Source organism: Rhinichthys klamathensis, unplaced genomic scaffold (genome assembly GCF_029890125.1).
Source record: "Rhinichthys klamathensis goyatoka isolate OS25496 unplaced genomic scaffold, OSU_Roscu_1.1 h1tg000571l_1, whole genome shotgun sequence".
In the NCBI taxonomy this organism is placed as follows: domain Eukaryota; kingdom Metazoa; phylum Chordata; class Actinopteri; order Cypriniformes; family Leuciscidae; genus Rhinichthys; species Rhinichthys klamathensis.
In genome coordinates this window covers 1,521,719-1,533,985 of record NW_026607037.1, presented here as the reverse complement: position 1 = coordinate 1,533,985, position 12,267 = coordinate 1,521,719, and the positions used below count along the sequence as shown (strand labels likewise).

The 12,267-nt window shown below is 36.9% G+C and overlaps 2 protein-coding genes across 2 annotated transcripts; both read right to left on the bottom strand.

The window, feature by feature from the left end:
* Positions 1-305: 305 nt before the first annotated feature.
* selenow2b (selenoprotein W, 2b) lies at positions 306-4,170 on the bottom strand. The gene is made up of 4 exons (XM_056239831.1): positions 4,053-4,170; positions 3,246-3,343; positions 2,729-2,805; positions 306-993 (listed from the first exon to the last, which is right to left on the bottom strand). The coding sequence occupies exons 1-4, from the start codon at positions 4,079-4,081 to the stop codon at positions 913-915; spliced, it is 285 nt and encodes a 94-aa protein (XP_056095806.1). The 5' UTR covers positions 4,082-4,170; the 3' UTR covers positions 306-912.
* Positions 4,171-5,517: 1,347 nt separating this feature from the next.
* Positions 5,518-8,783, bottom strand: selenow2a (selenoprotein W, 2a). Its single transcript, XM_056239829.1, has 4 exons — positions 8,632-8,783; positions 6,379-6,476; positions 6,208-6,284; positions 5,518-6,108 (listed from the first exon to the last, which is right to left on the bottom strand). Exons 1-4 carry the CDS (start codon positions 8,658-8,660, stop codon positions 6,025-6,027), a joined length of 288 nt encoding a protein of 95 aa, XP_056095804.1. The 5' UTR covers positions 8,661-8,783; the 3' UTR covers positions 5,518-6,024.
* Positions 8,784-12,267: the final 3,484 nt, after the last annotated feature.

Below are 12,267 nucleotides of genomic sequence, written 5' to 3'. Positions count from 1 at the left end.
TAGGGGTAGGTTCAGGGTTAGTACCTAGTTATTACCCAGTAATTATAATTACTATAATAAGTACATAGTAAGTACATGGGTAACAGGACTGTAAAAGGAAGCGTTACCTAAATTTACTAGCCTAAAGCAAAGTGGTTTAACAAGTTATATTTTAGATATAGCCAATGTGACAAACCAAAAACAATCTACAAATGTTTTCAGAAACTATTTATTTATTTATACATTACATGGACCACAGAAATAATTTTATAAATCTAAAATGATGAGCCAATTACCTTTGACCACTGCAAATTTTTTTTAATTTACTAATAAACTAAACTTAATTTACTGTTCATCCAATGATTAAAAAAAAGTTCTTGCGTTTTTTAAATAAGTAAAGCGAAAAAGCCTATGCAATAAAATAAACAAAATATGAGTTTTACAGTGTTCATTCATCAGTTTCAGTAGGGCATTTCCCCCCCAAATAATCAAGCAATCTTACTAACAGCCCTCTACCCCATTTTTTGTCTATTTCACTATAGTTCATTCTAATAACATTATCTTTGATATTCCACTCTAATGTAAGTAATCTTTTTATTCATGAGATATCATGCATGTCTAGTCTTATTCTTATACCTACAACATTATTCTGGCTGTCAAATAAAAAAATAAAAAAAAGTTGGGTAACTTCTCTTCACTATCCTCTTTATTACTCAACTTCGGTTTATCATTTTTTGGACTGAAGCCTCATACCATAACTTTTGAACTTTAAGCTACAGCAATCATTTACGTCCAAAAAACGAGAGCCATAAAGTAGACAGTGAGGTGAAGATTTTCAAAACAATTAAACCATTTTCCGCAATGGACCAATAAGATGCTCATGTGGACCGGACAGAGGATGGGAGCTCATCTCTGCTGAGACGGCAATGAGCATTAGAGGATGATGCACTCTTTACGGTTTCTGGAGATCTTCTCGGGCTTGCCATCCTCAGCCTTAACAATGGCCTCCATAATCTGCAGGAATTGGACAAAGGAAATTTAGGAGAATTAAAAAAAAACCCACAACACTTAAATCTGTAGACAAACTTTGTTTTTCAATGTCTTAAAATCTTTTGATTAATGTTTGTAAAACAAAGATAAGATTGTGCTGAACTACACGTTTCTGGACAACTTTATTTAAATGGATCATTTGGAGAGTATAGTGCAGGAAAAGCAGTCAACAATGTTCACCATAGATGAGAAACTGTTCGCAGCCCAGCCTCATGGAGTTAGTTGAGTGAATATGGCCATGAGTGCGCAGAGCTGCAATCTATTGATTTGTTTCACATTTTTGGTGACTATACGTTCTTATAATTCAGGTTGTGTTATTTCATTAAGTTGTCTTAAAGAAACAAACTTACATTATTAAAAGGAATTGTAAAAGGATTATCCTACGTTTTTAAGTCTTTAGTACTCATTAAATAATATTTTAATACTCGTTACTTTAAATATGCAGATGATACAGCCATTCTTGCTCTGCTTATTAAGGACAATGTCTCTTTTTTTTTGTTTAGACTATCAACGTTCTATAGCACTTTAGTACGTGGTGTGAGGATAACTTTCTGCACCTCAATATTTCAAAGACTAAGGAACTGGTCTTAAGCTCCCCAAAAACACAGATTCATGCTTCTAGCATTACCATTAACGGAGAGATAGTTGAAGGGTTGGAGTATTTCAATTATCTCGGCATTACTTTGGATCAAAATTTCAACTTCAACCTGCACACTCTAGGGGATTACAAGTGCTATCAACCAAGACTGACAGCTATTCGTAAACTTATTCTAAAAAAAATAAAGACACGTGTCTGTTTTGCCTCTTCGTCGTCTTCTTCTTCTTTTGTATCGCAGTATTATTGAGCCAGTCCGTATTTATGGTGCCATTTGTTATTTTTCATATGCTAACAGTTACCAACAAGAACACTTTTGTAAAGATAACTTATTTAGCAAGTAAAATGATTGGTATCCCTACCCCTAATTTATCAGATAGTGTCTCTACATTCACGTTACGAAAGGCAAAAAAAAAAAAATCTTAAACGACCCAGACCATCCACTCTATAAATATTCGATCCCCCTGCCTTCTGGCAGTAGGTATAGGTTACCGATGTGTATAAAGGCCAGGTGTAGTAAGAGTTTTGATCCTGTAAGTAAATACATAGGAAACCAGCCATTGATACATCACTTATGCTCTCTTTGTTTTTTTTTGTGATGTCAGTGATTATTTTTTATTGTATGATATGTCGATAATTTAACATGTTATGTGTGTTTGTGTTATGTACGCATCTACGGTGATAAACAAATTTCCCCTCGAGGACTAATAAAAATCTATCTATCTATACAAAGCAAACTTTGTGCAGGTGCAGGACAAAAAATTTATATTAAATGACCAAAGAAAGATAATGTATGCACACTGAAATTGCAGCCCCAAAGAAATTACTCATCATATAAATTTCATTTAACTCAATAGCACACATCAAGTCAAAGGATTCAACGTGTCAAATGGAACCATCTTGGAACGCTGAATGCTGTAAGGACCTCATAAAAATGATCCCAGAAGGTGCTCTTTAGTTGGGTCTCAATCATAAAAATGAGAAAAGAAAAAAGCCAAGGCATTTGCACTAAAATATTTTTTCTCTCTCAATTTTTTGGATGCACTGTGCTTTACAAACTATTACACACATTACAAACAAAGAAAGTAATATGCTGATGCTCACATCCTCGTCATAAGGGAAACCACCCGTTTCTAACTTTGAGAAGACCAGATGTTCATTGATCTCGATCTCAAAACTTCCTACAGAGAAAAGGAAAGAGAGCGTATGTTAATATACTGGCCAAGACAGGTGACACTGTTACTGTCTATTATTAATGGGGAATTTAAGTTTTAAAGAAGAATATTTTGAAGAATATGAGTACCCAAACAGTTGATGGACCCCATTGACTTCCATATGGGGGGAAAAATTACTATGGAAGTCAATGGGGTCCGATCCTCTGTTTGATTACCCATATTCTTTAAAACATCTTCTTTTGTGTTCAGCAGAAGAAAGAGATTCATGCAGGTTTGGAACAACTTGAGGGTTAGAAAATTATGGAATTTTCATTTTTGGGTGAACTATCCCAAGTAAGCTAAACGTATTTAGCTTAAAAGAGAATTGGAGTTGAAAACAAGTTTGTAAAACACACGGACTAGAGGAAATTATAAGTAGGATATCAGAAGGACACAGTGTACTCGACCTCTCCTGCCCACGAAGCCAGCCACATCAGCATCAGGAAACTTGGCGTTGATGTCTCGCTTCAACTGCAGGAAGCGAGGCGCGTAGCCTCATCCACCGCTGGTGGGTTAGAGAAGAACAGTATTCTTAATTTTCTTTCAAAATATGCGCAGTCATTTCTGCCAGTGTAACCGGCTTTTTCAGTTAACACACACGATCCCTTAAACCGGTTTTTCCACACCAGCGGTGTCAATCAACGGTAATTTCCCCCCATTTAACCGGTCCACAAAACGTCTGAACGATTCATTCACGGTCCGAGTGACTGTTGAGTGATGAACAACTCAATGACTCGTTGTCCATGATGTAAATTAATTAAGCATTGTTTAATGTAAATACAGTATTTAGGTTTTAACCGTTTTCATTAAGTATAGACTGCGACAAATTGAACTGGGACACAAGAACAATAAACACGATAATTAATTATTAAAGTAAGAAAACAAAATATATGACTTTATTTTAACATTTTGGAGCATGTAATAAACACGCTGGGGATGTCATGGACTAGCCAGGCTAGTCATGGATGGACCACGCGATGAGGTAAACAATCGCTGGATCGTTTTTTTTAACCGATTCTTTAAACGAACGGTTCAAAAGAACCGATTCGCGGTAAATATTCGTACTTCCCTGACGCGTTCGGTTCGGAGTAGGCCTACGCCACATCTGATCTGCTTCAAAGTGCGTGATTGATAAAGTATGTGGTACGCAGCTCAGTAACGTTAGATTTTTAAGTTACTTTAAAGACATGTACGCAGAGTGTAAATGAGCTTACCAGTATTCGACTTTTATCGTCACCACCATGATTCTTGTCTTTAGATTCTGACCAGTGGAGGTTAATGACGGCTACCTGGTTGTTCGAGGAGACGAAAACAACACTGCACACAGCTGCGTCAGGACGGTCGGCTACACCCTGCTCACCTCCACCTGTTTGACACGCCTACAGTTTCCAAAGCCAGTAACTGCTCATCGCCTTTCAAAATGCGAGGTGCATACCTTTATTATTATTTATTTGTCGAGTACACCAAAACACTGCTAAAACAACAACAACGAAAACATCGTACCTAACCGGGTTTACAGACTGTAGAATGCAGCACTGAAAATAAAAGTGTTACAACTAAAGGTTTACATTTAGATTTAATATGCATTTTGATTAGTACTGTCAAATCGATTAATCACATCTAACATAAACGTTTGTGTTTATATGTGTATGTAAATAGTATGTATATAATGTATATTATATATACGTGTGCGTCTGTGTACACACAGACACACACATGCATAAATGTGTACACATTTTATACACACATATAATATATACACACATTATATAAATACAAACTTATGTTAAATGCAATTAATTAATTTGACAGCACTAATTTTGATATACAATTAGCTGTTTTAAACAAAAAGGTTACTTTCTCGTCATATATATATATATATATATATATATATATATATATATATATATATAAAAAACTTCAAACCAGAATTCACAAATAATATGATTAAGTTTTATGTAAAAAAAAAAAAGGTAAAGAAGCAGCTAAACATCACACTCAACCACAAACAGAAACTCCCATCCCACAGCACTACATTGAATTAGATTTGATCTACCACCTTAATCAAAGACAAGAAAAACGACCAACTCCTGAATGTAATTTCCTATTGCAGTTTATTTAAATTAACAATATTACCATGCTGTGTCATAAACATGGTGTTCAGTAGTTTCTAAAAACAAAACAAAAACACGGTCATCATGCGGCAGTGTCTGTAGGTCATATAAATGCCCTTAAACAGCTATTTGGTTTAATTAAAAGATAATGATTTCTATAACACTACATTGATAATAATAGTAAAACAACTACTGCACAAAATACTTGCAAGAGGCAATCACCTGAGCTTTGATTGGTCTAATATACACCCTACAGTATTTTAAACAAACATTTAAAGTACTCACCAATATTAAATTCATTTATTTATGATCGCTTCATGCTGATTATAGATTGGTGGACATAAAGGGACACTTGAAAAATGACAAAGTATGCACTCACACACCCAAGCTTTAGGTGTTTCCTTCTTACAGCAATTGTTTTAGTACATTAGTTTATCATTACACAAATAAAAAATAAAAAAAATACCCAAAACAAAAAGCAGATGAACTGACTCCAGTAGGCAATGTGGCTTTAACAACAACAACAAAAAACATTAAAGGGATATTTCACTCAAATTAGTTGTCATCATTTTTCCAATTTATTTTTCTAAAAGTTTCTTTCTTCTGCTGAACAACTATGGAAGTCAATGGGGTCCATCAACTGTCTGGTAACCAACATTCTTTAAAATATCTTCTTTTGTGTTCAACAGAAGAAAGAAACACACAGGTTTGGAACAACAAATGTAAACAACGTAAATGACAGTATTTTAATTTTTGGGTGAACTATCCCTTTAACCCTTCCATTGGCTTTCTCCTCACCGTCCCCCCCCGTCTCACTCCTCCTGCTTAAAGGAAGCACAGACTGCAGGCCTCATACCGTAACTTCTCACTTTAGAGTTACGATAATCATTTACGTCCAGCAACCAGACAGGAGGAGTGAAGAGAAGGCGACATTTAAGGGTCCTGCTCTCTCTAGATGCTTAAACTTTGCTTTTTAAAACAGAACCGTTCAAAATCTTGACATATTAAGACTTCTTTGAGGAGTGATTCAGGTGTCTTGAGAGCCAAAAGGGAAGGGTTAAGAGGTGAAACATTAGAGGATGACACAAGGAGGCTGGCTCTTGGTGATCTTCTCCACCTGCTGGCCATCGTAGGCTCTTTGGATAGCATTCATAATCTTGTGGATGTGATAAAGGAGAGATGTAAGCACACATATGGAAAAACCATTAACATTTTACATTTGAAAAACCAGTCCAGTGGCGAGAAATTTACTCACATCATCCTCATAGGGGAAGCCACTGGTTTCCATCTTTGAGAAAATCAGTTGCCCATTGATTTCAATCTCAAAGCTTCCTGCAAAAGAGAAACAGAAGGGCTGATGATGTTTGCTGACAATCAGTTTTTGCATAAATGGAAATCACTGCATGGTCATAAATCTGCAACATACCTTGGCGGCCGACGAAACCACTCACATCCGCATCAGTGAACTCAGCAGTGACGACCCGCTTGAGCTCCTGATAGCGGGGCTCGTACCCTCATCCACCACTGCAACACAAAAGAGTGAAGAGGAGACGTAATCTGACTGGAATAATGCTTCTCAACATACGTTTGGTTTCAGGCAAACTGACTATGCATGGTAACTAGTGTAAGAGATATTGTCTGACAACAGACTAGAACAGAAAAAAAAAAAAAAAAAAAAAAAGAGTCTGAATCGGAATATCATAATAACTATCACTTTGATCACTCACTGGAGATAGTAATCAAGCTCATACACCTTACTAGAAAGTTGCACATAACTTTCTTCATAGTTCAGTGATTGTGTCATATCTCTGTGTTGTCAACCATGTAAAATGTACTTCTTCCATAATGTGAAGTTGCAAACATTCACATTTTTTTTCAATATATATATTTTTTTAATGTGTGGGACATTAATACATGTTTTTCCATATCAATAACTAAAGTTACTCTAAAATGTAACTGAGAAAATATAGTTTTTGTTCCGAGTCGCTTGAGATTCTGGATGAGCGTCCATTAATCCGTACCGTCTTAAAACCTCTTTCCTAAACGATTTATAGCGTACTTACTGCAGTCCCTCTGGTGAAATCCCATAGAACATGAAACATCTTAAACGATCTTTAAACCACTTCTCAATATCAAACTATCAATATATTACTGTTTACGAGACACGACAGATTTTTTGGAAAACAGCCCGTGTTAAAATATAATGCAGTGCATAACATTTAGCTATAAACTAGTGATGTGATGGTGCGCTCAAGTCCTCCTGGGAAGTTCATACTTACGAGGTGGGAAGTCATGTTTATGATGGCATCACGTCACATCATATTACGGTCAAGTCACTTTTGTCAGAGTAAGATGGCAGTGTACTTTTTCTTATTTCACAAAAATACAGCAGGGTTCTTAAAGGTCCCCTGAAATCATTTTTGAAATAAATTTGAGCTTTTAATACGAATATGTTAGCCTTAAGGTTATGAATAAGCTGGTGTGTTCCAAAACAATGGCAAAATTCGCATTTAGGGAGATATAAGCGTTCAAAACTTAGTCCCCCACATCCGCTAAAATGGATCACAGATTTTTATGACATCACCACTATGGAGTTATGGAGTTAATATTGTGCCATAATTAAACAAATCCAGTATTTTGCAAACAAACTCGATCAGCTTAGCAAAGGAAAACCTAGACTCGCAAACAAACAAACAGAAAGCAATGTGCAAGTACAAAGGTCAATTTGAGCGAAAATATAAATAAATGAGCCTAGATAATATTTCACAAATAAATACAAACCATCCTACAAATTGCATGTAACCTTTGAACAAATACCAAATCTAGTGCATACAAATTTATATCTGTCTGTTATGATTGTGAGACACTCGGCTTTTATGAGATCTCTCGGCTTGATTTTCTCACAAATGCAGTGGAGCAACTTCCTCTTCTAAAACAGTAGATGGCGCTAAAATAGGGGATTCATTTAGCGCTAATCTCCCGGGAGAAGCACTGCTGAGGAAAATGACCGGTGAGTTTCTGTCTCACTCTTACTGGATCTATAATTAACCTTTTTGGGGTTTTCTTTTGCAAAATGATTATTACATATCTAGACAGAAATCAACATTAGCACTTAACTCTCTCTAGGATAGGGGAATCTATAAGCTCTGCCATATGTTGGTTTTTACATTTTCTCTACTTCGGAAGCGTGCGAAATGACTAAATTAGTGAATATGTCTACACTGAACGGGTCTATTTCTTTCGTTCTCCATAAATTAATGAGAACATTTCATTTAGTTGAAAGGAGGGTTTCATTTGTCTGTCCAAAATAATAATTTGGCCACTGCATACGTCACAGGCAAGTGACGGGCTGCTCGGCTTATGGCTGCTGTAAATTTGACCTGCCACAAGATGGCACTGTTTGCAACACCCTTGATACTTCGAATCTTTCCTCGAAACAATCAGAGAAAAGCTTCAACGATTTATGAGGCTTCATTTCTCCATCTCTACAATAAACACACAAGGGAGACGGGCGTCATGAACAGTGTTGTGATAACACAGATAGCAGAGCTGGAAATCTGCATTAGCTGGTTAATCTACCACATTTCTGAAGATATTTGACCCCAGTAGAGGAAAAAAGGTGGTAAATCACAAAACATTTCAGATAATTTACGAATACATATGTTGTGAAAACACTCACCAGTATTCGACTTTTATTTGCACCACCATATCTGCGTCACTGCGTGCTTTGCGCTGCTATTGTTCTCTCTTCTGCCTCTTCTTCTTCTTGTTTTGTGCTTCCTTTTCTGTGACCGCGTTTATATGAAACTGAACCTCTAGCGACCCCTATCAGCTGAAAGAGGCACTTTGAAGACAGCATCTCAAAAGCGCAGCGCAACAGCCATCAGCAACTTATCGTTGAAAAGCCACACGATGGCAGCAGGCATTAACCCATTTAATCCCCAAATCTTCTGTGAGTGAGCCCGTGTTTTTTTCCCTTCTTGCTAGCCTAATGATACAAACTAAGATTTTTCTAAGATTGGTAAAATTATATAAAATTGTGTTTTATTCCTGGTCTCTCTACCCTAATAGCGAGCCTACAAAGTCAAAATACCCTTTTACTTAATATCATGTAACAACTTTATGCTGTGGATCAATCAGTTAGCTACTTATTATTTATTATAATTTACTGGTGGGATTAAAAGGTTAGTTCAACCAAAAATAAAAATGATCACATAATTTACTCACCCTGAAGCCAGTGTATGACTTTCTTCTTTCAGCCAAAGGGTGAACTAACCCTTTAAATGAGTGAACTAAACCTAAACTAAATTTCCCATGATCTTGTTAGTGACGCTTACATTATGGCAATAGGCTGTTTGAATTTAATTGTTAAATTACAAGGATAATTATTTTTTACTTGTCTAATTAATTAGTTAATTTTGACATGTCGGCTCATTTAAAAATGTAGCATGCTGAAGCAGAAGGCCCATCTGTATACATTTTTACCCAGGACCTGTGGATTTAAACAATGGCTCTAGTTATAATACATAGGCTACAAAATAATGTGGACATCCAAAATGCCCTTGATGGCAAAGACATCAAAAGAAGTCATGATAGCATGGGATCTCAAACATGCACCAAACATTTCCTCCATGTAAAAAACATAAGCTTTTTTAAAACTGAGCCCTGATTGTTGTTAAGATTGAACACGGCTCGCTTCAACTGATGACTCACTCCTGAAGTAATTTTCACAGAATAGTGTACTGATTTTCTGTGTCATTTGTCATTAAGAGCCAGGTGGGTTTCAAACGAGACAGGGTGATTTGAAGCCGCATTACACCATTATGGGCTCATTATGATGATGTCATACAGGACTCACAACCGACACCACACCGCAATGGTTTTGACAGGGCAAGTGAAAAGTTTGAGAGAGAGAGAGAGGAGAGGCACAGATGCATAGTATTTCAAGCTTTATTTTGTTTCCAGCTTCTAACTTCCCCCCCTCAATTTATAGATAAATAAGACAGATAATGGTCCTGTATCTCCAAATAACAATTGACAATTGTCCTGTAAAATAAACATTATATAAATGATAGGCCTAATGATTATTTTGTTTTAAGTAACAATGCTAATATTTAAGTCCTAAATTCTTAACTTTTAAACATTCACCTTTTACAAGACTTACAAGAGAGGAACAAAAGCAATTCGTCAAGGAGCAAACAATATTTGTAACAGTGTCAGGTTTATTTGACAATGAGATTAGGAAGCAAGAGAAGAAATGTAGAGAAGTTTTTTTTTGTAAGTGCATAAGTGCAATGGTTTAAGGGTGTGGGTTAAGTGCTTGCGGAAGAGGTGTGTCTTTCTTCAGCTGCTTCTTGAAAGATGTGATGGTCTCAGCGGTTCGGGTGAGGTTGGTAGCTCATTCCACCAGAGAAGAACAGAGAAAGTTTTGGAGAGTGACTTTTTGCCTCGTTGTAAAGGAACAATAAGGTGTTGCTCATTCAGTGGCTAGTGACCTGGCTGGCAGGCGGAAGTGTACACTTGTAGTAAATTGAGGTAGGTGGGTGCTGTTCCAGTGGCAGTCCTGAAAGTCAGCATCAAAACCTTAAATTTGATTTTGGCTGACACTATGAGCCATTGGAGTGAAATAAGGAGGAGTGTGGCGGGTTCTGTTTGGCTGATTGAAGACCAGACGTGCTGCTGCGTTCTGGATCACCTGGAGAGGCTTAGTTGCGCTGGCTGGAAGGCTTGCCAGTAGAGCACTGCAGTATGACAAGAGCTTGGACAAGAAGTTGTGCCGCACTCTCTGACAGGAATGGTCTGATTTTCCCGAAGTTGTGAAGCGCAAACCTGCATGACCGGGCCATTGTTGAAACATGGGCTCACTTGGTCGCCCAAACAGGGGCGGAGCCAGACGATGTAAACATTCGGGGCTTAGCCCAAACCTATGGTCTAGGGGCATACTCCCCTGGGGAGATTTTTTTCCCCATTTACATCAGCTAAATGCACTATTTTTCAGGCTGTTTGAGATAATAGAATGCCTAAAAATCTGTACACTATTTGGGAAAATGATGATAGTTACTCAGTAAAAAAAATAAAAAATCACCCAGTAGAGTCTACAACCTATTTTGTATTTAATTGTTCTCCAGCTGTAGTGAATCCAAAACACCAAAAATGTTAAAGGACAAGTTCGGTATTTTACACTTAAAGCCCTGTTTCAAGATCGTTTCTGATGAAATAGAACGGTTAAGATTAAAATTTGCAAATGCTGCTGTCCCGAGAAATTTCGGTTTCTGTGGTTGCACCCCCCCACCTCCACAATGGTTGCATAGGTGCACAGAAACTAGGGGTGGGACGATACAGGTACCCAGTGGCGGATCTAGAAAATTTTATATGGGGGGGCAAAGGGGTGGCAAGAGGTCTTGGCAGGGTGGCAGGGGTAGACGGTACATGGGAATCCCTATATGTGAATTGCTTTAACAAAACAAACACAAAAACACTTTTAATCATTATTAAATGATTAACGTTATTGTTTAATCATGCCCTTACACACTACAAAGGTTTTTAGGAATGATTTATTAACAAATCCCTCTGAAAATATCTTCAGAATACTGCTAAGTGTATAACTGGAAAGTTTGGTGTACATAGGTGCTACACAGGCTGAGATGTTTGTCCTGGAGAATGACAAAAAACTAATTTTGAGAAAACAGCATTTAAAGATTTGTAATGTAAAAATTCATACTTTTTTTAGTGGAAACAACTATTTACAGACACAATATCTTACCAAATCATTAGCAACAACAATACAAACCACCTAAATCACAGCATTTATGGCCTTCAACTGAACAGAAAAACAGTCAAAATCGCATATCTAAATGTCAGAGCACGTCACGTGATGCATCTGAACGAATCACGTTGTCAGAAATTGACATCAGCCAATGAGATTTCGGTTTTAGAGTTAAATGCCCATTGTACTTTCACGATTGGTTGCTGATTAAAAGGAAATTACCATATTTGGATACGACAACAATGTACAGGAGAGAGAGCTTTCCAACAGAGATGTATGTGATGACATTGACATGCAGCGATCGCGGAGCAACATGTTGATTTAGAACGACAACTTCTGTTGAATTTAGGAGAATACTGACGCAAATAGACAAAGTGTAGTAAAATAAAGTCCTAAATGTGTTTTTTTGGAAAAAAAATTTCACCACAAGTCTGAAAGAAGACATGTTATTGAAGACAAATAGCCCAAAATCTTCAAATTAACCAGTGAAAAAAACCCCGATGTTTTTGTGTCTCGCCTTAAGCTGTTCTTGTCTTTACTAAAATCAAA